At 42.1% G+C, this 27,518-nt stretch overlaps 1 protein-coding gene across 8 annotated transcripts in view; it reads left to right on the top strand.

The window, feature by feature from the left end:
• Nucleotides 1-27,518, top strand: part of LOC143963178 (pseudouridylate synthase 1 homolog) — an 83,703-nt gene that overhangs the window by 6,006 nt on the left and 50,179 nt on the right. For 2 of the 8 annotated variants that reach the window (XM_077472749.1, XM_077472751.1), the window contains exons 2-3: nucleotides 6,698-6,769; nucleotides 25,796-25,830. The exons of 1 other annotated variant lie outside the window; for it this stretch is intronic. In XM_077472749.1, coding sequence (XP_077328875.1) covers nucleotides 25,823-25,830 — 8 coding nt within the window. In that variant the 5' untranslated portion in view covers nucleotides 6,698-6,769; nucleotides 25,796-25,822. Of the gene's footprint in view, nucleotides 1-6,697; nucleotides 6,770-7,281; nucleotides 12,552-25,795; nucleotides 25,831-27,518 lie in introns of those variants that run through there. 5 more of the 8 variants (XM_077472750.1, XM_077472752.1, XM_077472746.1 and 2 more) reach the window with 4 other exon arrangements.

Below are 27,518 nucleotides of genomic sequence, written 5' to 3'. Positions count from 1 at the left end.
ATTTAAATGCGCTTGCAAAACTGCTGAGCAAATACCACGTGACATAAAAATTGCAACAATCACCATTTTATTCCCTACATCTCTGATAAAAAAAAAAAAAAAAAAAAAGTATAATGTTTGGGGGTTATAAGTAATTTTCTAGCAAAAAATACTGGTTTAATCGTGTAAGGAAGAAGTGTTCAGAAAAAGCCTGGTCGGCTAGTGGTTAAAGGTTCTGCCACTGTGGAGCTGGACTTTGTTCTGGATCTGAAGAGCCAGTAAGTGATCTGCTGTGGTATCTGGGACCCCTAACCCTCACTCCCTCTGCCTGCTCCTCAGTTTGATATTTAAATTCTAAGAAAGACAAAAATTGACTGGCACCCAAGATTCCCCATTATATCCATGAACTCATGCCTAGGGTATTTAGTGGCTCACTCCCTGCCTCTGGGGGCGTTATCCTGCCTTTAGGGTACCAGAGGGGTTCTGCGGAAGTAAATACTTTCCTTATCTTACACACTAAGAGTGACCATAAATGCTCACCAGCATTTCAACAGAATTCTATTGTTGTTGGATCAACCTCTGTCAAGCGGGAATGGCCACAGATGGATTGAAATTTGGGTGGTTCCTGCTGAAGAGGCCACATTTTGATCCATCTACGACCAGTTTTAGACTCCTTTCACACTAGAGGCAGTATTTCTCAGGGTTAGAAACTCAAGTTTCAGTCCCTACCCCCTTGTTTTTTGGCCTCCATTCTATCTGTGTGTTTGTAATGCTATGTGAGCCTTAACTAGTCTCTCTCGAGTACATTTCTGTGTGGAAAACTGGCATGTCGATTTATCAGCTGATAGTATCTGGATCCAGAAGAGTGCCTGTGAACCAAGAGGTGTTCTGGGACCTGTGCAAAAGGTGGGGCTAGGTCAACATATGTGGCTCTTCTTGCATCCACTGATAAAGTGAACAGATTTCTCTCCAGGTCCTGGGATCTGCTGGCAGAGGGATTGCACTGGTAGATCTGTGGAATCAGTACAACCTTATTTATGACTTTCCACCCTGATGATTCTTCCTCATCTGATTCGCAAGATCATGGAGGGCATTCCAGTGCCTTTCATAGCTCCAGACTAGCTCAGGTGGTAGGTTGACCTGATCTAGTTACTTCTAGCTGTACCTTGGACCCTTCCAGAATTCAGAAAAGAGACTACAGATTCTCTGCTATTTTGGATGGGCTTAGGAAGGGTGTGACACTATTTCTAGGTGGATCTGTCAGACCATCGTTCAAGGTTCCCACTTTTCCTGTCAAAACTCATCCCACTGGGATTCTGAGGGCTTCTTGGACACTTTGGAAACAGGTTTTGTGTTCCCAGGATTGTAAGATTGCCACTTGGTCTTTACTTTAAGTTTTTCCAGGTAGAGTTTTGGGTTTAACGTTTTACAGACAACTCTTCTGGTCACCACGCAGGGTGTAACACTACCGTAGAAAAGTGCAGTTGAAAAACCCTCAAACCCCCCACCCCGCGAAACCCCCTCACCTCCGGTGTATTCACAGTGCTTTTGTTTTTTCCACATTTTGTTATGTTACAACCTTTTTCCAAAATTGATTAAATTCATTATTTTCCTCAAAATTCGACAAACAATACCCCATAATGACAGTGTGAAAGAAGTTTCATATTTTTTACATTTATTAAAAAAAAAAAAATCCCATGTACATAACTATTTACAACCTTTGCTCAATACTTTGTTGAAGCACCTTTGGCAACAATTGACAGGCTGACCCCCCACCCCTTCAACCTCTGCAGCAATGCTGGCAGCACTCATACGTCTATTTCCCAAAGACAACCTCTGGATATGACGCTGACCATGGTGAGGTCTGTTCTCAGTGGAACCTGTCCTGTTAAACCATGAATATAAAGGGGTGGGTCCTGCGCAAATCGAGCCACTCAAATAAAAATACACAAATTCAAAATAATATAAATATGTGCATACATACAATGCCGTGAAAAAAATATAGTCCAAAAAACAGCACGCATAAAAATATATAAAAAATATATAAAAAATGGAAAAAAGGTTTAATGATAGAACAATAATAGAATGTCCGCTACTCAAGGCTCCCAGAACTCTCACCTTTAAACGAAGTGAATAAGCAAATTAAACAAACTCCAGGATTCTCTTATTTCATTCATAAATAATAAATAATAGCCATCAGGAAATCCAAAGGAGGGATGTAATGATACAATTCCGCCACTAGAGGGCCAGTCCCAGCTTACAGAATAGGTGAAATGGATCTTCACTTCTATTTCACAGTGTATGGCTCAAAATAAGAGAGAGGAGGGGGAGAGAGAGAAACAGGAGACTTCCATAGTGTAGTAGTTTAAAAAACGGCAGGTAAATTTATTGAAAAGCAGTAAAGACTCTCACATTTTAATTGCAAAAACAAGCACAATCAGGAAGAGGGTATAGTGACAACTTCCTCCCGTCTTACTCTACTTCCGGTTCGTCCTCTGGCCAATCCCTATGCGTTACGTCATGTGACTTCTTCATGGAGATCCCCATGAAGAAGTCACATGACGTAACGCATAGGGATTGGCCAGAGGACGAACCGGAAGTAGAGTAAGACGGGAGGAAGTTGTCACTATACCCTCTTCCTGATTGTGCTTGTTTTTGCAATTAAAATGTGAGAGTCTTTACTGCTTTTCAATAAATTTACCTGCCGTTTTTTAAACTACTACACTATGGAAGTCTCCTGTTTCTCTCTCTCTCCCCCTCCTCTCTCTTATTTTGAGCCATACACTGTGAAATAGAAGTGAAGATCCATTTCACCTATTCTGTAAGCTGGGACTGGCCCTCTAGTGGCGGAATTGTATCATTACATCCCTCCTTTGGATTTCCTGATGGCTATTATTTATTATTTATGAATGAAATAAGAGAATCCTGGAGTTTGTTTGATTTGCTTATTCACTTCGTTTAAAGGTGAGAGTTCTGGGAGCCTTGAGTAGCGGACATTCTATTATTGTTCTATCATTAAACCTTTTTTCCATTTTTTATATATTTTTATGCGTGCTGTTTTTTGGACTATATTTTTTTCACGGCATTGTATGTATGCACATATTTATATTATTTTGAATTTGTGTATTTTTATTTGAGTGGCTCGATTTGCGCAGGACCCACCCCTTTATATTCATTATTTGATAGTTTGTGTTCACTATTTTGTCCTGCTGCATTTTTTAGTTAGCATTTGCACTTTATATCACTCAGGCTTTTTTTCACAGCATCTGTGTTTCATTATATCTGATTTTGGATTTTGTTCCACTTTAGTCACTTATTACCACTTAGCGGCGCGAAGGCTGACCACTTTTATTTTTGTCCTGTTAAACCGCTGTATGGTCTTGGCCAATGTGCTGCAGCTCAGTTTCAGGGTCTTGGCAATCTTCTTATAGCCTAGGCCAGCGATGGCAAACCTTGGCACCTCAGATATTTTGGAACTACATTTCCCATGATGCTCATGCACTCTGCAGAGTAGTTGAGCATCATGGGAAATGTAGTTCCAAAACATCTGGGGTGCCAAGGTTTGCTATCTCTGGCCTAGGCCATCTTTTTGTAGAGCAACAATTATTTTTTCAGGATCCCCAGAGAGTTCTTTGCCGTGAGGTGCCATGTTGAACATCCAGTGACCAGTATGAGAGAGTGAGAGCAATAACACCAAATTAACACACCTGCTCCCCATTCACACCTAAGGCCTTGTTACACTAACGAGTCACATGACACTGGGGAGGGAAAATGGCCAATTGGGCCCAATTTGAACATTTTCACTTAGGGGGTTTAGACATGAACGGCTGTGTGTTTAATTATTTTGAGTGGACAGCAAATTTACACTGTTATACAAGCTGTGCACTCACTACATTACATTGTAGCAACGTGTCATTTCTTCAGTGTTGTCACATGAAAAGGTATAATAAAATATTTACAAAAATGTGAGGGGTGTACTCACTTTTGTGAGATAATGTGTGTGTGTGTATATAGTTTGACTTTTTTTTTTTTTTAATACTACTGGCAGCAATCAACGATGCATAATGGGCCTGCGATATTGCGGCAATCAATCTGACACTAACTGCGACGGGGGGGTCACTGACCTCACCAGTGACACAAATACAATGATCCGTTCTAATATACACGGTCACTGTGCTAATGACACTGGCTGGGAAGGGGTTAACATCTAGAGTGATAAAGTGGTTAAAGTAGAACTATAGCCAACTTTTTTTTCCCCTTTTGGGAAAAGGAGGGTTTTAACCCCTGTGAGATTTTCTTTTTTTTCACCATCTGTGTATCATTGCAGAAAATTTCCTTCACTTCCTGTCCCATAACCAAACAGGAATTGAGAGGAAACCCCTGCAAATTTAGGGATTTCCTTGGGGACCCCCAGGTCACCATAACTAGTGTCTCTTTTGGAAGATTTCCCCTTTATTATTTTTCTTAGGACAACCCAAAATTTGTGATTTTTCTCTTACGTGCAATGATAAAGGTAAACAGGACAACAGGGCACAGGCAGCAATAAAACCATGACCAGCATTCTATTCCCTCTCCACTCTAGCCAAAACAAAAAAAAAAAGGTTTTGCCTTTAGTTATTCTTTAAATATGTGCCTTTTACTAACTGATCTTTTAGATTCCCATCCCTGCTTTGCAGGGATGATAAACTTTGAGGCCCTCCCTTCATGTAGAGCTCTGTATTGTTTACCAACACAGGGCTCTGGGCTGTGATTGCACACAGCAGGTCCTGACCATGAATCATTGGCTGGGACTTGCTGACAGGCTCCTGCTGTGTAAAATCATGCACCTGCCCTAAACCCGATGGTTGGTAGCGACACATGGATATGTCGCTATGCCTACAGAAGCCGCTTGTTTGCGGTACATTGTGAACGGGAGGCTGCAAGTGGTTTAAATTTTTGGTACATTAATGAAAGGAAACAATATGCAGTGCCTTGAAAAAGTATTCATACCCCTTGGAATTTTCCACATTTTGTCATGTTACAACCAAAAACGTAAATGTATTTTATGTGATAGATCAACACAAAGTGGCACATAATTGTGAAGTGGAAGGAACATGCTAAATGGTTTTCCAAATTTTTTACATTTTTTTACAATTTTTTGTGGCTTGCATTTGTATTCAGTTCCCTTTACTCTGATACCCCTAACTAAAATGTAGTGGAACCAATTGCCTTCAGAAGTTATCAAATTAGTAAATAGAATCCACCTGTGTGTAATTTTAATCTCAGTATAAATACAGCTGTTCTGCGAAGCCCTCCAAGGTTTGTTAGAGAACCTTAGTAAACAAACTGCATCATGAAGCCCAAGGAACACACTAGACGGGTCAGGGATAAAGTTGTGCAGAAGTTTAAAAGCAGGGTTAGGTTCTAAATAAAATATCCCTAGCTTTTAAAATATCACAGAGCATTGTTCAATCCATCATTTGAAAATGAAAATAGTATGGCACAACTGCAACCCTCCCAAGACATGGTTGTCCACCTAAACTGACAGGCCAGGCAAGGAAAGCTTAACCATAGAAGCAGACAAGAGGACCATGTCAACTCTGGAGGATCTGCAGAGATTCACAGCTCAGGTGGGAGAATCTGTCCACAGGACAACTATTAGTCGTGCTCTCCACAAATCTGGCCTTTATGAAAGAGTGGCAAAAAAGCCATAAGAAGCCCAGTTTGCGAGAAGGCAAGTGGGGGGACACAACAAACATGGAAGAAGGTGCTCTGGTCAGATGAGACCAAAATTTTAGTTTTTGACCTAAAAGCAAAATGCTGTGTGGCGGAAAACGAACACTGCACATTACCGTGAACACACCATCCCCACTGTGAAACATGGCGGTGGCAGCATCATGTTGTGGAGATGCTTTTCTTAAGCAGGGACTGGGAAGCTGGTCAGAGTTGATGGGAAGATGGATGAGCCAAATGCAGGGCAATCTTAGAAGAAAACCTGTCAGATTCTGCAAAGGACTTGAGACTGGTGTGGGGGTTTACCTTCCAGCAGGACAACGACCCTAAACATACAGCCAGTGCTACAATGAAATGGTTTAGGTCAAAGCATATTTATGTGTTTAGAATGGCCCAGTCAAAGCTCATACCTTAATCCAATTGAGAATCTGTGGCAAGACCTGCAAATTGCTGTTCAGACGTTCTCTATCGAATCTAATAGAGCTTGAGCTATTTTGCAAAGAAGAATGGGCAAACACTTCACTCTCTAGATCTGCAAAGCTGGTAGAGACATCCCCAAATAGACTTGCAGCTGTAATTGCAGCAAAAGGTGGTACTACAAAGTATTGACTCAGGTGGCTGAATACAAACACTTTTCACATATTTATTTATTTGTAAAAAAAAAAATTGAAAACTATTTATCATTTTCCTTCCACTTCACAATTATGTGCCACTTTGTGCTGGTCTGTCACATAAAATACATTTACATTTTGGTTGTAACATGATAAATGTGAAAAATTTCAAGGGGTATGAATACTTTTTCAAGGCACTGTATTATTGATTAAAATTGTACTCAAGGTGCAAGTTTGTGAAATGTATGGAATTACCATGTGTGCTTCCCTGTGAAGAAGTATAAGAACTGGTCAGTTACTGTGGACTTCTGAAATGCATCTTTTGACAGACAAAATATTCCATGCCAATATCCAAAGTTGAGGTTTACTCATTTTTTGCACATCCATCTTCACAGGTTTTGTTTGTGGTTCTGACGTGCAAATTTTTTGAGTATCCGAAAACTCCTACCCAGTTCATCAGCATCAAGGTAATTGCACACTTTGGCTTTCAGATAACTTTTGGGAAGACAGTCGGTAATTCTGGAAATATGTTTTAGTAGGTTTGCAATTAATTGAATATTACTAACTAGTGAAAACCCAAAAGAGAAAAACATTATTCACACTTGCCTAAATACATAGAAAAACTGAGGAGTCTAAATTCTTCTACTGAAAAATTGTTACATTCTTGTTTTTTTTTTGTTTTTTTTTAAGTTGTTAACCTAAATTGGAAATTTTTCTTGAACCTACGTTGTTGTAAGAGTGTATACCTGTAGCTACATACATCTGGATTGATTTGAATAATGACTGAATGCTGCTCTGTCAATCTAATAAAAATATTGAACATGAAAAATTGTTACAATACTTCCGAATATTTCTGTTTTGTCTCATATTCTACATCATTAGTCTAATCAATCAGTTGGTATCTTGGTTTTTGTATGACTCTTCAATGCAACCAGTACTTTTTTGGTACCTTTTGGCAATTTTCTTTCTCTTCAAATAGATGCCTGGCTGTTATGTGAGAGGATGCCTGTCAAGGTGGGGAAGAAAGGATGAAGATTACAGCCTCCACGTTTTTCCAAAAGATCCATGTTTAACAAAAAAATGGCTTCAACAGCTTGGCATTCCTCCAGATGAAATTGAACAGGTCATTGGAAAAGTAAAAGAAAGAAAGCAGGGCTCATTTAGGATCTGCAGCAAGCACTTTGCAAAGGATTGTTATGAAAAACGTCCATTCGGATGGACTCTAAAAAAAGGATCCATACCAACATTGTTCCTTCAAGATGACTGTGAACCAGACCATGCCTATGCCAAAAGACCTAAGCTCGAGGGGGGTGAGAGCACCGCCATCTCTGGTGAAACCATTGGCCAGCCTTTGGAATTTGAAGACACAGAAATTGCTTCCATTTCCTCTGGGGCTGAGCAAGAGAGTTCATCTCCTGTCTTAATTATATCGGAGACAATAACAGACTTCTCTTCCATTGATAGCGTATGTTTACAAACGTATGAGGAGGTTGTCCCCTCCATTGCATGCACAGAAGAAACGCAGCTAGCATTTTATGGGGATTCTTCGAGAAGCAAAAAAAAAACAAAAAAAAGGCATGCAAAGAGTGTAGGCACGTGTACAGAATATTTCCCAGGGCAACTTCACAAATCCACTCAGTTTAGAAAAAGTTTTGGAACAAAGAACAAAAAATCACAGGTTTGCCGTAGACCACCTCATCGGTCTATTGGTATCCAGTGCAATTTGGGAAACGCATCAGCAGAGTCATCTACTCGTCGCTCATATGTCTCATCAAAGCAGACTGGTCATGTACCTGAGAGCAGTCTCGCTGATCCAGCAAGCCTGGAACTGGATCCCGAGTACCTGATTGAAGTAAACATCGAATCCCCTCTCTGTTCATCTTCAACTGATGACTCTTGTGATTCTGATTCTGAACTACAAGGAGTTCCCCTTTCAGATTCAGAACTAAGTCCTCCAATGCAAAGAAGAGACCTAGATGAAAGTTACAGGCCCACTAAAGAAAAGGAGGATGATTTTAGAAAGTTAGGAACTGAGGATATCTTTATCGATCCAAATGACCCCGACAACTCTTACAGCCTACTTAATGATACGCCCAATGACAGAGACCACGTTAAAGAAAATAAATTTATCGTCTTTGAATCATGTTTGAATGAGCTTCTCCTTTCCTGCAAGTGCAAGGCCAGAACGAACTGTACGGGATCTATTGTAAAACTTCAGAAATATAGAATTGGCACCGCAATAAGTGTCACTGCTTACTGTTCTAAAAAACACAAGTTCCACTTGTGGAGGAGTCAGCCACTTATTGATAGGACACCTGTGGGAAACCTTTTGCTTTCTGCTGGTATTCTTTGTAGTGGTTCCAATTTCCTGAGGGTGGAACGTTTGCTCAATTTTATGGGAATCTTTGGCATCAGTAAGTCAACTCACTTTACCAACCAGGACAAATATCTATTTCCAACAATAAATTATCACTGGGAGAAAAACCACCTGGAGACTCTAGAAGGGATGCAAAATAACCCAGTGGCTCTATCCAGCTACAGACTATTTCATTATCCAAGGCATAGTGCCAAATATTGCATCTACAGCTTCCTGGACAGCAAATCCAAAAAAATGGTAGATTTTCAAATAGAGCAACATCAGCCTGGCACAAATGCAGACATACTAGAAAAAAAGGCATTCCATGTTTGCTTACAAAGACTGCGTGCAAGCAACATAAACATCAAAATAGTTTGCACAGATCTCCACATGTCCATTCGGAAATTGATGTGTGACCTTTACAAGGACATAACACATCAGTTTGATGTGTGGCACGTGGCAAAGTCGATTGGCAGCAAAATTGCCACTGCGAGTAAGAGATCAAACGCAGCAGATCTAGCACACTGGGTGGTTCCCGCAAAAAAGCACCTTTGGTGGTGTGCCCAGACATGTAATCAGAATCCTTTGCTGATGCGGGAACAATGGATATCCATTGTTTATCATGTTGTCAACAAGCACAGATGGAAAACGGGCACACTATATAAGGAGTGCCAACATGCTCCACTAAGCAGGGAGGAAGAAAAAACTCGAGAATGGCTTACTCCTGGTTCAACCGCCCACAGTACCTTAAAGGGAATAGTCTTAAATCCCCGCTTATTAAAGAATATTGAACATTTGTCCCATTTTTCCAACGCAGAAGAACTGGAGGGGTTTCACAACACGGCTTTAAAATACCAATCTAAGCAAAATCACTATTCAATTGACAGCCTGATAGCAAGAATACAACTATCTGCCTTGGACCACAACAAAAACATTGGGCGAATGCAGCCTGTAGTGCGCAGAGTCACAAGCCACGGTGTAGAACTTGGGTCGGCACATCATAGACTCTCCAACAGTAAAGCGAAAAAAGAATGGGTGGTTGAAAATGAACTTGAGCCAACTAATCAGGAATTTATTAATGAGATCATGCAGGATGTGCTGGAACTGGTCAAAGGCAACAGATCTTACCCATGGCGTTCCCGCTGTGATAGGGAACTACAGAATATTGCCACTGTGACTCGTCCAGAAAAATCTGCTTTTGAAGTATTGGTCACGATTTAAAATGTAATTTGGCTTGAATAGACCTGAATAAGGCCTGCTATTACACTTTGGACTCTGAAGACAGACATATCCACATGGTGGTCTGTTAGGCTCTAAATTTGCAATACAATAAAAGTTTTTTCAGCTTTGATGGATTAAATAGTAAGTAAAAAGTAGAATTCCAGACCTCACTAATCTGTGTAAAAAAGATGCATATGCTTACCCATGCTGTATTACTCAAAGTATTGGGACGCCTGCCTTTACACGCAAATAAACTTTAATAGTCCATAGGATTCAATAATGAGTTGGCCCACCCTTTGCAGCTATAACAGCTTCAGCTCTTCTGGGAAGGCTGTACACAAGATTTAGGAGTGTGTCTATGGGAATGTTTGACTCTTCTTCCAAAAGCACATTTGTGAGGTCAGGCACTGATGTTGGATGAGAAGGCCTGGCTTGCATTCTCCTTTCTAATTTATCCCAAAGATGTTCTGTTGGGTTGAGTTCAGGACTCTGTATGGGCCAATTAAGTTCCTCCACCCCAGACTCGGTCATCCATGTCTTTATGGACCTTGCAGGGGAGCCGGATCACGTGATCGGACCAGTGTGAGCTGAAAATGGGTAGTTGTATAAATCTTTTTCACACAGATTAGTCAGTATAGGTGTTAAGGGGACATTTTTAAGACTAAAGTTTAGGTTGGAATTCTACTTTAAGTTAAAGGGTTTGTAAAGTCCGAAGGTTTTTTTTTTTTATCTTAATGCATTCTCTGCATTAAGATAAAAAGCCTTCTGTGTGCAGCAGCCGCCCTGATTCTCCTAATATTTACCTGAGCCCCATCTCTATTCAGCGATGTTGCAGGAGTCTCTTGTCTGCCCGGGACTCCCCTCCTCATTGTCTGAGACAGCAGCGCCATTGTCTCCCACTCCTGTCAATCAAAGTCAGTCACCCGGTGAGGAGAGAAAGGGGGGTGGGGCAGGGTCTGAAAGGATACATGGAGCTGTAGCTCAGCTTGGGTGCCCCCATAGCAAGCTGCTTGCTGTGGGGGCACTCAACTGGAGGGAGGGGCCAGGAGCACCGAAGAGGGTCCAGAGAAGAGGAGGATCTGAGCTGCTCTGTGCAAAACCAATGCACAGAGCAGGTAAGTATAACATGTTTGTTATTTTTAACTAACAAAAAACAAGACTTTACAATCGCTTTAACTCTGTTGCAAAAACTAACACCTAAGGCAAAGGGTTCTCTGTAACGAAGTTGGTCACCTATCATGCTGCTGATCACTGTAGCAGTAAATTGAAATCGCTCAAGGACAATCCTTCAGGAACTGACACGTGGGAATACTGGTCCTGTACTGTTCTTTAATCTGCTGGCTTCTCCATCGCTTACTGTGTCCTGTAGTGACATAGTGCTTGGTGGTAGGAACCACAAATTGCAATAGAAATCCAAAAAATTGCCACTTTCTTTAGCAAGCATTAGTATTCACAACAGTAATTATAAGGACAGGACATGAGTTCAAACTCATCCCATCAGGATCATAAATGGCAATGATCTATTTGATGGGGATATAAACCTTTCCCACTCAAAACTACATATACCTTGAGTGATTGTAAAGTATGTTATTATAAGAGGAAAAAAACACATTCTATTTACCTGCCCTGTGTAGTGGTTTTGCACAGGGCAGCCCAGATCCTCTTCCCATTTCCTCTTCCCACTTTGGCTCTCCTGGTTCCTCCTTCCTGTTGAGTGCCCCCACAGCAAGCAGCTTGCTATGGGGGCACTCGAGCTGAGTCACAGCTCCCTGTGCCCCAATTCATCCCCACCTCCTCTCTCTCCTGATTGGCTCCTGCTGCTATCAAAGTCAGTTAGCCAATGGCAGCGCTGCTGTGTCTCAGCCAATCAGGAGGAGAGTCCCAGTGGCTGAGGCACTCATGGACATCGTTGGATAGAAATGGGGCTCAGTTAAGTATTGGGGGGGGGGGGGGGTGCTGCACACAGAATGCATTAAGATAAAAAACCTTCTGACTTTACAACCACTTTAAGGCTCGGTTCACACCTAATGCAGTTTGCTTTTGGTCGTTTCTGTAGTGCTTTTTACTGTGTGTTTTTGCACACGTTATTTTTTCCAGTGATTTGCATTTTGCTTTTTTTAGCCTTTTTTTTGGGTCCAATTTGTTTTTGGGCAGATTAAAAATGCAAATCGTGGCAACAAATGCACTGCATGCTTTTCTGCAGCTTCTTTATTGAAGTCTATTGAACCAAAATAGCAAAAAAAGCGCCGTTTTGCATTTAAAAAAAAAAAGTCCCTGACCCTTTCCAAAAATGCAGTGGCTGAAAAAAGCATAGCTGTGAACGTGTCCTATAGGAAACCACGTTAAATTAACTAAAGTGCGTTTCTACAAAAATCACCAAAAAACGCATGTGAACTGAGCCTTACTGTACTTCCATAAAATTTGGATTTCATATTTATTAATGTAATTCAGACATTGCAAAGCACTTCCATATATTTTATTTTGATTGACTTGATAATATATTCTTTGTCTGTCCCAATTTTAGTTTTCTTTTTAGTAAATTGAAATTTTTATGTCGTGCATCTTCACTTCAATGTTTATAGTGGATTGTGAATCGACGTTTTGCATTTACAACTTTTGTACTGTTATAATGCCATTTGATCTGTAATAAATAAATTTTTTGGCAGCTTAAAGGCTGTATCTATTGTTGCACAAGTGAATCACTTACCAATGTGATTCTACTGTGGAGGAGGGTTTGTTAGTGGTGTGTAATGAATTCTAGGGCATGGTTTAACTCTTCCGCTGCTCAGACCTGTGCACCATTTTTTGCAAACTTTCACTTTTTTAGTCTTTTTTTTTTTTTTCACTTACAGCTTTAGGACTTTGTAAACTACCCTCCAAACCATATATTTTTTGAATGCACGAAACCAGTAGAATAAAAAAGAGGGTACTTCTGATTTTAGTTGCACAATTAGTTATCTGTGATGAGTTAAATCTATTGTTGGTGCTTATGAACACAGCAAGTCTAAGCCCTTGTACACACGGTCGGACATTCCGACAACAAAATCCGTCGGATTTTTTCAGACGGATTTTGTCCGAAACTGGTGCAACATACACACAGTCAGACAAAGTTGTCGGAAAATCCGATCGTTCGTAACGTGATGACGTAATTTAGTTACGACGGGACTACGTTCACGCTAGTAGCCAATAGCTTTGGTCTAGGAATGTGATCTGAGCATGCGTGGCACTTTGTCCGACCGGAATTCTCTACAAACGATCAAACAAAGTCCGATCGGATCATGTTGTCGGAAATTTTTTAGATCCAGCTCTCAAACTTTGGTGGTCGGACATTCCGACGGAAAAAGTCAGATGAAGCCCACACACGGTCGGATTATCCGACAACACGGTCCGATCGGATATTTTCCATCGGAATGTCTGACCGTGTGTAGAAGAGCTTAAAGTTAAAACTGCATCAAGTTATGTTTTTGAAATTGTGCCATTTTGTGAAATTGTAAAAATTGAAGGAACGCAAAACTATAAATAAGCCACTTGCACTAAAAATCGAATAGTTTACGTCACACAACCATATGTTGTGGTGACGCTTGATCCGCAGTACATTGTGAGGGCTGCATTGATATGCATTGCAATAAAATGATGCTGCCACACTTAGAGCTGAATAAATGTAATTGTAAAAAAGCTTTTTAAAAAAAGCAATGTGCTCCATTGTAACAAAGGACTTCAGGGCTTATGCAAAACAAAAATGCAGGTAATATACACCATGATGTGCACCCACAATTCTGTTGGTGGAAGGGGGCTTTGGTGGAATTTCAGGGGTCTAAACCCCTGATGTTTAACTTTTGAGATAAAGAGATCGATGTCACAGAGTCCTCAATCTCCTTTTGCAGTTTGCAGCACCGATGTGCTCAGTAAAGAGGCTTCCTGTTCATTCACAAACTGAAACTAAAAGACATACCGTATTTGCCGGTGTATAAGGCGACCCGGCATATAAGACGACCCCCTAAACTTACAGGACAAAAACGCCTTTAAAACTGTACTTACCGTATAAGACGACCCGGCTTTCGAGGCTTCCGAGGCTTCATATTTCTTCCTTCTTCCTGCATTTGCTGGAGCCAATCACGGTGAGCGATGTATTCTATTAATGAATACAAAGCCTGCTTGGATTGGCAGAGGCTGTAACATCATTAGCCCGCGCCGCTCTGACTCTCCAAGCCAATCAGAGCAGGCTACAGAGTAGCCTGCTCGGATTGGCAGAGGTCGTTACTCCAATCCGAGCAGGCTTTGTATTCATTTGAATACATCGCTCACCAGGATTGGCTCAGCGGTATATACTGTATGTAGCCGAAGCTACATACAGTATTACCGAACACCCAGCCGGCATCCGAGGGGCTGACCCGGCGTATAAGATGACCCCTGCTTTTTGGCCAATTTTTTTACATGCAAAAGGTCGTCTTATACGCCGGAAAATACGGTAGTGAACATTGTTTACTATGTGCCTCGGGGGCCCCTAGAAATCATTTGTAACTCCTTGTAATATAGGTTGATACCAATTCTGAACCCTCAAATGTTGTCCTTTGAGATTGTTTTTAATGCAGTTTATGTCATAATAAAATCAACTAGATTTACATGTTGTGTGTATTAACCCTTTCGCTGGCAGGCCCTGTGCTCCATTTTGTACCCTCAGGTGGCCAGACCATTTTTGCAATTTTTCCTTTGCTTTTTTATTTTTCACTTATAGCTTTCAGAATTTGTGAAATCATATATTTTCTGAAAGCACATGATCAGTAGAATAAAAAGAAGGTGACAGTGATTTTTTTTAGACCCCGCGGTATTTGCGCAAATGTTTATCAAGCCAATACATTTAAAAAAAAATACACTAAAACCATTGTTAGCAGATAAGCGCAGCAACTTTTACAAAATTCCTACTAAATATAAAAGCTTAACCTGTTTTGAGTTAACAAATATTTGTAACTTTTAAATTGCACTTTTTTGCGAAATGGTGAAAATTGAACATATAAGATACAAGCGGTGACAGGGGAAGGAGAGATGCCACTCAGAGCGGCCATGGATCGGGGGTGTGGGGGCAGTGGTGATAAGGATGGGGGGGTGATCTGACTGGCGGGGATGGACACATCTGGACCCCCCCCCCAGCCTCATGCAGCATCTGAAGCCAGCGGGAATAGAAGAGGAGGGATGCCGGCTAATGATGGGGTGACTGCGGGGAGTGGATTTGTGGGGGGGTCGGATCATCAGGTGGGGGGGTAATTAGTGCTGGGGGGGAAGAAGTGGGGTGAAGGGGATAGGAAAGAAGAGTGGGGGGAGTCATTTTAGATGGAAGGGTGCGATGGGGGTAGAGAGGCAGGGGACAGGGAAGTGGCAGCATGTGTGTGGGGGAATAGTCACTTTAGGGGTTAATCAGCACAGAGTGCTGAACAATTCTGATTTAAGCTTATGGTCATTGAAGTGACCATAAGCTTATAGGAAAGGGAGAAAGGAGGTCCATACGCTGTACTGACTTGGCCACCTGTGGGCACCTCTGTGGCAGTGAAAGGGTTAAAGTGTGTGTTAATCTAAAAAAAAAAAGACAGACAGATCCTGTTCCTTTTAAAACATGTTATACAGCGTGGTGCTTGTGCTGTGGAATTTGGCCCACTGTAACACCTGAAATACCTGTCTGATCCTGCCTGGTTCTGCCCTCCACCCCTGTAAATTGAAACGGTCTTTCATGGCTGCTGAGCCCTGACACCGTTGTCAGTTTATGTGCCTCCATCATCCACAGCTCTTCTCTGTACTCCCTGTCTCCCTCCCTGCTGGTCAGCTAGTGATAATGCCCGCCCCCTCCTGCTGCTGAAATTACTTTTGATTCTTCATATAATCCTCTTTGTTTCCTAATGCTATATGCCACAGTGTCTGTGTTTTCTAAAAAAAAAAAATGCTGGCTGTACTTGATTTCAGAGCACCACTCGGCGCTCATGTGCCCAGCTGCCTCTCTCCTTCCCTCCTCCCGACTGATGTCAGCAAAGGATCCTCGGCCCCTACTGCTGTACCTGTCACATCAAGAGAGGCGTTCGGTCAAGTGAGCGGTGAGCGGTGCTCTGAAATCGGGTATAGCCGACATTTTTTTAAAAATAAAACGCAGACACTGTGGCACATAGCGTTGGGAAACAAAGAGGATTATACAGTATCTCACAAAAGTGAGTACACCCCTCACATTTTTGTAAATATTTTATTATATTTTTTCATGTCACAAAACTGAAGAAATGACACTTTGCTACAATGTACAGTAGTGAGCGTACAGCTTGTATAACAGTGTAAATGTGCTGTCCCCTCAAAATAACTCAACACACAGCCATTAATGTCTAAACCAGGGGTCTCAAACTGGTGGCCCTCCAGATGTTGCGAAACTACAAGTCCCATCATGCCATTGCCTTTGGGAGCCTTGCTCTTAACTGTCAGCCTTGCAATGCCTCATGGGGCTTGTAGTTTTTCAACAGCTGGAGGGCCACCAGTTTGAGACCTCTGGTCTAAACCACTGGCAACAAAGTGAGTACACCCCTAAGTGAAAATGTCCAAATTGGGCCCAAACTGTCAATATTTTGGTCTTAACCCTCTTGTGCATGGAGTTCACCAGAGCTTCACAGCTTGCCACCGGAGTCCTCTTCCACTCCTCCATGACAATATCACGGAGCTGGTGGATGTTAGGGACCTTGCACTCCTCCACCTTCCGTTTGAGGATGCCCGACAGATGCTCAATAAGTTTTAGGTTTGGAGACATGCGTGGCCAGTCTGTCACCTTTACCCTCAGCTTCTTTAGTAAAGCAGTGGTCATCTTTAAGGTGTGTTTGGGGTCATTATCATGTTGGAATACTGCCCTGCGGCCCAGTCTCCAAAGGGAGGGGATCATGCTCTGCTTCAGTTATGTCACAGTACATGTTGGCATTCATGGTTCCTTCAATGATCTGTAGCCCCCCATTGCCGGCAGCACTCGTGCAACCCCAGACCATGACATTCCCACCACCATACTTGACTGTGTAGGCAAGACACACTTGTCTTTGTACTCCTCACTTGGTTGCCGCCACACACGCTTGACACCATCTGAACCAAATAAGTTTATCTTGGTCTCATCAGACCACAGTACACGACAACCTCTGGATATGATGCTGAGCATGTGCACTCAGCTTCTTTGGTCCACCATGGCGAGGCCTGTTCTGAGTGGAACATGTCCTGTATGGTCTTGGGTCTTGGCCACCGTGCTGCAGCTCAGTTTCAGGGTCTTTGCAATCCTCTTATAGCCTAGGCCAGCTTTATGTAGAGCAACAATTCTTTTATTTCAGATCCTCAGCGAGTTCTTTGCCATGAGGTGCCATGTTGAACTTCCAGTGACCAGTATGAGAGAGTGAGACCAATCACACCAAATTTAACACACATGCTCCCCATTCACACCTGAGACTTTGTAACACAAACAAGTCACATAACACCAGGGAGGGAAAATGGCTAATTGGGCCCAATTTGGACATTTTCACTTAGGGGTGTTCTCACTTTTGTTGCCAGCAGTTTAGAAATGAATGGCTGTTTGTTGAGTTATTTTGAGGGAACAGAAAATTTACACCGTTATACAAGCTGTACACTCACTACTTTACATTGTAGCAAAGTGTCATTTCTTCAGTGTTTCACATGAAAAGATCTATAATTTTTACAAAAATGTGAGGGGTGTACTCACTTTGTGATATACTCTATATAGATGTGACAGTGGCTTAATGGCCACTTTAAGTAGCACCTGAAATGTCCTGTAGCATCTTTGGTTCCTAGATATATAGCATTAGGTTTATCCCAATACTGATACTAGTATAGGTATCGGGACCGATACCTAGCATTTGTGCGGGTACTTGTACTTGCACAAATGCTCCCGATGCCAGATCCGATACCCGGGAAAGCAACCCGGTGCAACCGGAAGTCAGCGGGCGGAACAGCAGAAGTGATACTCCGTGTCGACGTTGGCGGTTGGACATCCCGACGCCCATCTTGGTACACCCTGCACTCGGCCGCAGTAAGCCAGCAGCGGACATCTTGTTACACCCAACCTATATAGAGGCGATTCAGTTTGTATTGTGCGCTATACAAGTATTTCATTCATTCATAGTTCAGGCTGGGTGTAACAAGATGGCCGCTGCTGCTTTTGTGCGGCCGAGTGCAAGATGTATCAAGTATGTATGCTCTTCATTGCATCAGTAAAGGCATCCTACATTACCCACAATGTGCAGAACTGTATGGGCACCCTCTTTGTTTTGCCCAGGAACCCATGAATATTACCTGTATTGCTGATCTTTAAGGCAGGGGTATTGAATTAAAATTCAAGAGGATCCTGTCACAAAAATTTTCTTGCGGCCGAGGTCCGAATCTCAACAATATATATTGTCAACTTTCAGTTACGACAATAAACATGTGGACAGTTGGAACTAGGATAGCTTTACATTTGCTCTTGTCTTTGGAAGACAAACAACTATCTTTATTATATTTATTTAAATGTGCCCATCAGCATGTCCCTTAACATAAAATGATGGGCGGGAGCTGCGCCAAGAACTTTGCTGAAGGTGGTAGGGCACACACGTGATGTCACACACCTTGCGCAGGCAGGGAGTGAGAGCCAGGAGCTGCAAGATTACGAGCAGCACGGGAAGAGGGCACACACGCAAAGTCATTGGTTGCTGGGACGCCTGCGGTCTCAGCAACCGATGACTGCCGATCGGTGAGGATGTGCACGTTAGGGTGACGGTCTGGACAGGAGTGTCTCTCGGGCCGCCATTTAATGTTCAAAGGCATCTGTTACAGAAAATGCCAAAAACAAAACCAAGAAAGAAGCTACAGTGAAAAAAATTATTTATAGGCAAAGTGATTGCCAAAAATTTTGAAACACAGCTTGCAACTAAAAAAGGAAAACATTCCATAGACATTTCAAAGGCCCATTTACACCTGCATGGGTCTGTGAAACCCCGATCCTCTCTGGATAGATTTTCATAGAGCATCACAGATATAGCTGACAGTATTTTCTTTCACTGTTGCTGCACAGCACCAATCACTTGGACAGGGGGATAATCTTTTTTGCCGCAATAGGAGGCAAAGCATCATGGTCATGGCATGTGTACAAACCTTCCTGGCATCCTTTGCGTCTTTTAGAGGGTACTAAAAATGCTGCTCAATTGCAAGTGTGAACTAAACCTTACAGCCTTGGGTCCTCATTCATGACCTTTGCACATATCCACATCAAAACACGCACAAAGATGAATATGTAGGGGTTCATTTTCTAAAGGAGTTGAGAATTTCCTCATTGCAAGGGAATTTTTACCTTTTAAAAATTTAATTTTCACTTAGTCAATGAATGTGGTAAAAATGCACTTTGTGAATCCCTAATTATGAGCAAAGAAGATGTTAAAAAAAGGGGGGGGGGGGATATTTGTGTGCACATAATTGGAACCGTTAGCCCAGCTTAACCACATTCCGTAAGTAAAAGTTTACTTTGCATGATGACGAAACCAAAAAGCTGACTTCTACATTTTACAGTATGCTTTGTATCCCCTGCTAAAATGACCTATTGTCTTATAGAGGGGCTGAAAGACACAGAATGGCATGAGGTTCTACAGTAGACACCTGTAGGATGGGTTACCCCAAGTTGCAAGATGGCCTCACACAATTATATATATATATATATATATATATATATATATATATATATATATACTGCATAGGGCTTATCTAATCACCATCTGTATATCCGAATATCGCCCTACTTACATCCCATTATGCCCCATGTGTTCTACAGCCGTGGCCAAAAGTTTTGAGGATGACACAAAATATTAATTTGACACAGCATTTCATGTTTCAGGGGTTACACTGCTACCTGCAGGAGATTGAACACTAGCCAACAAAAACTAAGGCCAGACCCTAAGCTTGACCTAAGCCCCCTTATAACCATAATGCTTGGCTTTGCTTGCTGTCCTCAAGGAGGTTGGATGTCTCTCAGCTGTGCTGTTTCTACAAGATTTATTTGCAAGATTATTTTTTTCTTTAATCAAAAATACAGTGAATATAAAAAGTCTACACACCCTTGTTAAAAATGTTAGGTCTCTGTGATGTAAAAAAAATGAGACAAAGGTAAATCATTTCAGAACTTTTTCTACCTTTAATGCAACATATAAACTGTACAACTCAGTTGAACAACAAACTAAAATCTTTTAGGTGGAGGGAAGTTAAAAAAAATTAATAATATGGTTGCCTAAGTGTGCACACCCTTAAACTTATGCCCCGTACACACGGCCGGATTTTCCGACGGAAAATGTTCGATGGGAGCTTTTTGTCGGAAATTCCGATCGTGTGTAGGCTCCATCCGAATTTCCGTCACACAAAATTTGAGATCTGGATCTCAAATTTTCCGACAACAAATTCCGATCGTGTGTACACAATTCCGACGCACAAAGTTTCACGCATGCACGAAATCAAGCAGAAGAGCCGCACTGGCTATTGAACTTAATTTTTCTCGTCTCGTCGTACGCGTTGTACGTTTTGTTGTCGGAATGTCCGATCAATGTCCAATCGTGTGTACGGAGCATAATACTTCGTTGAAGCACCTTTTGATTTTAGCACTCAGTCTTTTTGGGTATGAGTCTATCAGTATGTGGCAATATTTGCCCACTCTTCTTTGCAAAAACACTCCAAATCTGTCGGTGCGAGGGCATCTCCTGTGCACAGCCCTCTTCAGATCCCCCCACAGGTTTTCAATTCTGGTTTGGTCTCTTGCTGGGCCATTCCAAAACTTTAATCTTCTTCTGGTAAAGCCATTCCTTTGTTGAATTGAATGTATGCTTTGGGTTGTTGTCATGCTGAAAGATGAAGTTCCTTTTCATGTTCAGCTTTCTAGCAGAAGCCTGAAAGTATTGTGATAATATTGACTGGTATTTGGAACTGTTCATAATTCCCTCTACCTTGACTATAACGCTCCTGTTCCAGCTGAAGAAAAATAGTCCCAATGCATGATGCTTCCACCACCATCCTTCACGGTGGGTATGGTGTTCTTTTGGCGATGTGCATGTTGTTTTTTCGCCAAACATATCTTTTGGAATTATGGCCAAAAGGTTTAACCTTGGTTTCATCAGACCCTAACACATTTTCCCACATGCCTTTGGGAGACTTCAGATGTGTTTATGCAAAATTTAGCCGGGCTTGGATGTTTTTCTTAAGTAAAGGCTTCCGTCTTGCCACTTTTCCCCATAGCCCAGACATATGAAGAATACAGGAGATTGTTGTCACATGTACCACACAGCCAGTACTTGCCAGATATTCCTGCAGCTCCTTTAATGTTGCTGTAGGCCTCTTGACATCCTCCCTGACCAGTTTTTCTTCTCGTCTTTTTATCAATTTTGGAGGGTTGTCCAGTTCTTGGTTATGTCACTGTTGTGCTATATTTTCTCTACTTCATGATGACTGTCTTCACTGTGTTCCATGGTATATTGAATGCCTTGGAAATTCTTTTGTACCCTTCTCCTGACTGATACCTTTTAACAATGATATCCCTCTGATGCTTTGGAAGCTCTCTGCGGACCAGAAAGGATGCGCATTACTGTAGGATGAGACTAAGAAAATGTCAGGAAAGACCTACTAGAACAGCTGAACTTTTATTTGGGATTAATCAGAGGCAATTTAAATGATGGCAGATGTTTACAGACTTCTATTTAACGTGTTTGAATGGTATTGCTTAATTCTGAATCGAATAAGAAAGAAAGCACTCACATTGTCACATCCATAGGTTTAGGGAACAAAAAAAGAAAGGGATACTTGCTTATTATCCTTAGGTTGGACTTTGGAGGCATTCGAAACAAATAGCAAAGTATAGAAAAATAACACTGTTTATCATGAAAATACAATACATGAATAGAGCATTCAAAGGTTAAAAATCATGTATAATGATAGAGTATACAGTGGACCCTTGTGTATCGACGCGTTTCATCATTAGGCTTCTTCAGGACACAATAAAGGTATTCAAAGATAGCAGAGGAGAGAACGAATATCACTGTCTAGAATAGAACATACTCGTTTTAAAAAGAAATTCTGATGACCATAACATACATATTGCATATTAATTCCAATAGCTTTATTCTATCACACTTGGCCGTTGCTATTTGTTACCTCCCTGCAAGTTGGAGCATTCAGTGACCTCCGAGTGGTTTACAATAAACTGCATAATACTGTTATGTTAATTGCAATACGTGCAGCCTAATATTCACTGCTCAGCCACTTACCTATACATTCAAGTTTACATGCAAGTTATTGTTAGGTCGGCTTTTGCATATCTATCGGGTTGGGGTGATGTCCTTTTTAGGTGGTTTTGTGAGACAATGTTGTCCCATTTTTTTACTTTTGGGGGAGAGGGTATTTTCATTGTACTTTATATATTTTTATAATTATTAAAGTTTTCTGAATTTAAGCCACGTGTCTCTTTATAGCAGCAGCTATATGTCCTGGGCCATAGTTTCTATGAGTGTCCCTGGTCTCTTTTTTTTCTTTATCTAAATGTATGTAACGTTGGTGGTCTCACTCAGACAGACTTGCAGCAACTGTTTTCCCTGCAGAGGCATACTGTGACGTGCAGAGGAAAACAAGTGTAAAGGTGCTGCAACCTTCCCACACAATCGGGAAGCATATTCTGTGACAAGCTCTTGTTGCATGTCTGCAGTCTTTTTGACAGCTTTCTGTAGCATTATATTCCCTGATTTACTTTTAATGATGAGAGGGGCTGCATTCTTGGCCCCCTAAATTTAAGAAAGTTGACTACCACTACCCTAAACAGTTATCTTTATCCAAAGGAAAGCACCTTCCAGGTGTGTTCATCTTCATCCTGTACCCCAAAACCTAGAACGTTCTGTTAAAATCTCAGCTTTCTCTAGGACAGTGATGGCAAACCTTGGCACCCCAGCTGTTTTGGAACTACGTTTCCCATGATGCTCAACTACACTGCAGAGTGCACGAGCATCATGGGAAATGTAGTTCCAAAACATCTGGGGTGCCGAGGTTCGCCATCATTGCTCTAGGAAGTCGGCACTTGGTCAAGTGCCCGATAGCCTATGAGGCTCCTCCTCACAATGATCAGTATTTCCACAATGGATAGTGATGCCAGATTTCCATTTAAAGTTGAGATTCCATAATGGAGCCTTGGTTTGTAAGCTCTCATGGCATTTCAGAAATTAGTAAAATATGTTGAGATCATCTGGCTGGACTGCCCATGGCAAATCCTGGCACAGCTACACAGAGATTTCCAGCTCCCAGAAGGATTTCCTGTCCCCTGCCAACCCCAGACTAGGAGAAGTGTAAAATGTAAGATCAGCATCTTAGATCATTTTTTTATGTATCTATTTATATTTATTTGATAAATTGGGCCTGCCTTCTGGATTCCCAGGCATTTTAAATTCTTATTTAAAGCGGTTCTTTGCCATGTTTGAAAAAAATGAAGTCAGCAGCTACAAATAATGTCAAAACCAGGTACCGGTGCTCCCCCACAAAAATAAGTATGCAGAGTAGAAAAGAAGGGGGGGGGGGGAGTAGGAGGGCATCAAGCAAAACTTCCCCTTTAGACCCTTCCTTGGTCTGCTGATACTTTTTGGACTTCTTGGCTCAACTATATAGCCCTCCTCTACTCTTACGGGTTCTCTCTTGTCCATCTCAATCCATTTTTTTGTGCGCTTCTGCGTGATGTGATGGGCAATTTTTTGCATTGCCACCAAAACAAGAATAGAGGGTAAATCTTCCAATGGGGACATGAGTTCCCTTGACATTTCACTTTGTAGAGATTTCCTCTCATTTCCTGTTGTGGCTCCGGGAAAAGAAAATTAAGGCAAATCACCCCAGCAGGACACAGACCACAAAAAATAAACCTTACATGGGTTTTACGGCTTCCTTGCGCTATCCAAAACGAAAATAGAATGTTTTGGATATATGTACACAATAACGCCTTCCATTCCCCTAGTGGAAGCATTGTCTCATCTGTTACACATGCTTTACATCTAAATGTTTCAGTATTCTAATTCTGACTTCATGAGGTTTTGTCTTCATAGTTCTGACTGATGCATTGCATTTATTATTGGGGACAGCTGTGCAATGTAACAATTATGCATTCAATGCTTACTTTTTCTTTATTAATAGATAATCAATACTCAAATGAGTTAGCTTTCTGAAATTTTAATTTAGTCTAAAGCTTCCCAGCATAATCTTTTATTTAGCGTTTCTTTTTTTTTTTTTTTTTTAGTTCTTTCAAGCCCCATCTTATTCTTTTTTTAATTCATTGGACTAGTCTGAACACAGGTTAACAAAATCGGACTGGTTTACCTCGGCACACCGCCTATCCTCCTTAATGCCGGCTATTCGGATATAACGTACTAAAATTCTTTTTACACAGTACCGTATATTAAATGATATAGAACCATATCGGACCTTCCTGACCCTCTTTTCTTAAACTCTATTATAATTGTACTGTCTGCCTTTATATTGTAAGGCTCAAACATGCTGTTGGCTGCAAATCATGTATAATAATAATATTAAAGTGATACTAAACACACAATGTTTAATTTACATTGTCTCTTCTATGTCTGCATGTGAACGATGACACTATTTTAATAACAAAAATAAATAAATCTAAGTACCTTTTTCCTAATTGCTATACAGCTGTCACATGACCAAGCTCTTTCCCAGCCTGCCTGCAGGGAAACATAAGCAGGAGGAGCTTCTAGTCCCCTGCTTCTGGTCACATGTTAACAATAAAAATAAACTGCCTTTAGGATACAGAGTAAAATCAAATCATTAATATGAATAAACTTTATTTTGTTTGTCATACAAATATATACTTGAAATTAAATCTTTATTCTTTTGTGGAAATAACATGGTGTGGGCAGATTTACAGGCTGTGTTACGCCCCTCCAGCCTGTGTCTTAGAATAAGAGGGAGGTGAGTGGACATGGAGGAGGAGGGAGTGGACTTTCATCCTGAGTGCCGACCATCCCTTTCCTTTATAGTGGGTTGTCATTTACCATTATGTATACACCCACACGTGTGACTCTATAGTCATATGCTCAGATGTGATGGGGAGGAAATACTCAGCATAGAAACTCATTGAAAACTGAGCATGTGCAGAGCTGCCAACACTGCTCTGCAAAATCCCCAGCTGAATTGGGGACATGGACAGAAGGTGGATATAGAGAGCAGCAGGGACAACAAGGTTTTTTGCAGTATACCGAAAAAGAATATCATAGTGAGTATGAACAGAATGTAATGCACCATTTATTGATCGTTTTTTATGATGTGGGTTTAGTGACACTTTAAAGCGGCGTTCCACCATTTCCATGGAAAAATTAAAAGTCAGCAGCTACACATACTGTAGCTGCTGACTTTTAACATCAGGATACTTGCCTGTCCTGGAGTCCAGCCATGTCGGCACCCCAGACGTTTTCATTGGCTCTCGTGTACTGCTTCCATCATTTGTGGTAAGGGTTCCCTATTGCGCATGGGCGAAGTACGCTGCATTTTCTGAATGGCCCAGCGGCTGGGGACGGAGGAGGGGGGACGAATTTCCAAGTGATCTCGCCTCGGCAAGATCTTTCGAAAGTGTGGACAGGTACCTGCCAGCCCCCTCCCACCCGAAAAGGTGCCAAATGTGGCATATGAGGGGGGGGGGGGGCAAATGAGTGGAGCTTCCGCTTTTGGGTGGAACTCCGCTTTAAGAACAAAACTTTTCTATGGAATTTTTTTTTTTTTTTTTCTTTTTCTTTTTTTTAAGAATAAAACTTTTCTATGGAATTTTAATAAGGAAAACTATTTATTGTACAGTTATTGTAATGACCATTTAACTAAGCCTTGCTGATGTTTTTTTTTTTTCGCCTAGGTGTACAAACTTCTAACAGACTACTTTATGGCTTGGTGAGTCTTCCTTAACCACTTCAATACCGAGCACTTAAACACCTTCCTGCCCAGACCAATTTTGAGCTTTCTGCGCTGTTGCACTTTGAATAACAATTGCGCGGTCATGCTACACTGTACCCAAATGAAATTTTTATCATTTTTTCCCACAAATAGAGCTTTCTTTTGGTGGTATTTGATCACCTCTACGGTTTTTAACCACTTGCCGACCGCCGCACGACGATATACGTCGGCAGAATGGCACGGGCAGGCATATGGGCGTATATATACGTCCCTGCCTTCCCGCGGGTGGGGGGCCCGATCGGGCCCCCCCCCCGGTGCCAGCGGCGGTCGGTATCCGTACAGGAGCGATCCGGGATGAGGGGGCGGCCATTCGTTCATGGCCACCCCCTCGCGATCGCTCCTGACGAATGGAAGTGAGGCGTGACATCACTTCCTCTCCTGTAATGTAAACACAGGCAGAGGAAGTGATGTAATCTCTCCTCCGTGACGGTATTTTTCGTTCCGGCACCGAGGAGAGAGGATCGGTGAGTTGCACTAACACGACACTACACAGTAGAACATGCCAGGCACACTCACACCCCCCCTTCACCCCCCCGATCACCCCCCCAATTACCCCTGCCCCCCCAGTCACAGTGACACCAATTGCATTTTTTTTTTTTTGCATTGGTGTCATTTGTGAATGTAATAACTGTTAGGGCAGTTAGGGTTAGCCCCCTTTAGTTCTAAGGTACCCCCCTAACCCCCCCAATAAAGGTTTAACCCCGTGATCACCCCCCGTCGCCAGTGTCACTAAGGCTGGGTTCACATTGCAGCGGTTTATGAGAACGGATGTGATTCGCACCGCACTGCAGTGCAAATCACATCCGATCTCTGTGCGATGCGAGTTCAGCCATACAGATCGTATGGCTGAATTCGCATCGCACCCGCCGCGAACTCGCACGGGACCCTTTTTTTGGTCCGCAGCAGAATCGGATCGCATGGGTGTTCACACCATGCGATCCGAGTTTGCAGATCGCACTGCGATATGCGAACTGATCTGGGGGTGTCATTAACATTTCACTGACACTCCCAGCAGTTCGCATAGGGCAGTGTGAACTGCCGCCGGGAGGCATGCGATGCGGGAACCCACCGCGGATTTGTGGCGTTCCCGCATCGCTCCAGTGTGAACCCAGCCTAATAAGCGATCATTTTTCTGATCGCTGTATTAGTGTCACAGGTGACGCTAGTTAGGCAGGTAGGTATTTAAGTTCGCCGCAGCTTTTTATAGCGCCAGGGACCCCCATATACTACCGCATAAAGCCCCCTGATTGCCCCCTAGTTAACCCTTTCACCAGTGATCACCATATAACTGTTACAGGTGACGCTGGTTGGTTAGTTATTTTTTTATAGTTTCAGGTCACCCGCCATTATTACCTAATAAAGGTTTAACCCCCTGATCACCCGGCGGGTGATATAAGTTTGAGGGTCAGATAAGGTCTGCGTCGCCCCAGGCAGCGTCAGGTTAGTGCCAGTACCGCTAACACCCACGCACAAAGCATACACCTCCCTTAGTAATATAGTATCTGATCAGATCTATATTAGCGTCGCCAGCAGTTTAGGTTTCCCAAAAAGCATTGTTAGCGGGATCAGCCCAGATACCTGCTAGCACCTGCGTTTAGCCCCTCCGCCAAGCCCAGCCCAGCCCA

The sequence above is a fragment of the Lithobates pipiens genome, unplaced genomic scaffold (assembly GCF_037356315.1).
Source record: "Lithobates pipiens isolate NorthernLeopardFrog02 unplaced genomic scaffold, aLitPip1_a1.2 Scaffold_8, whole genome shotgun sequence".
In the NCBI taxonomy this organism is placed as follows: Eukaryota; Metazoa; Chordata; class Amphibia; order Anura; family Ranidae; genus Lithobates; species Lithobates pipiens.
Note: the sequence above shows the minus strand (reverse complement) of the source record. Positions and strands in the feature narration are given on the sequence as shown.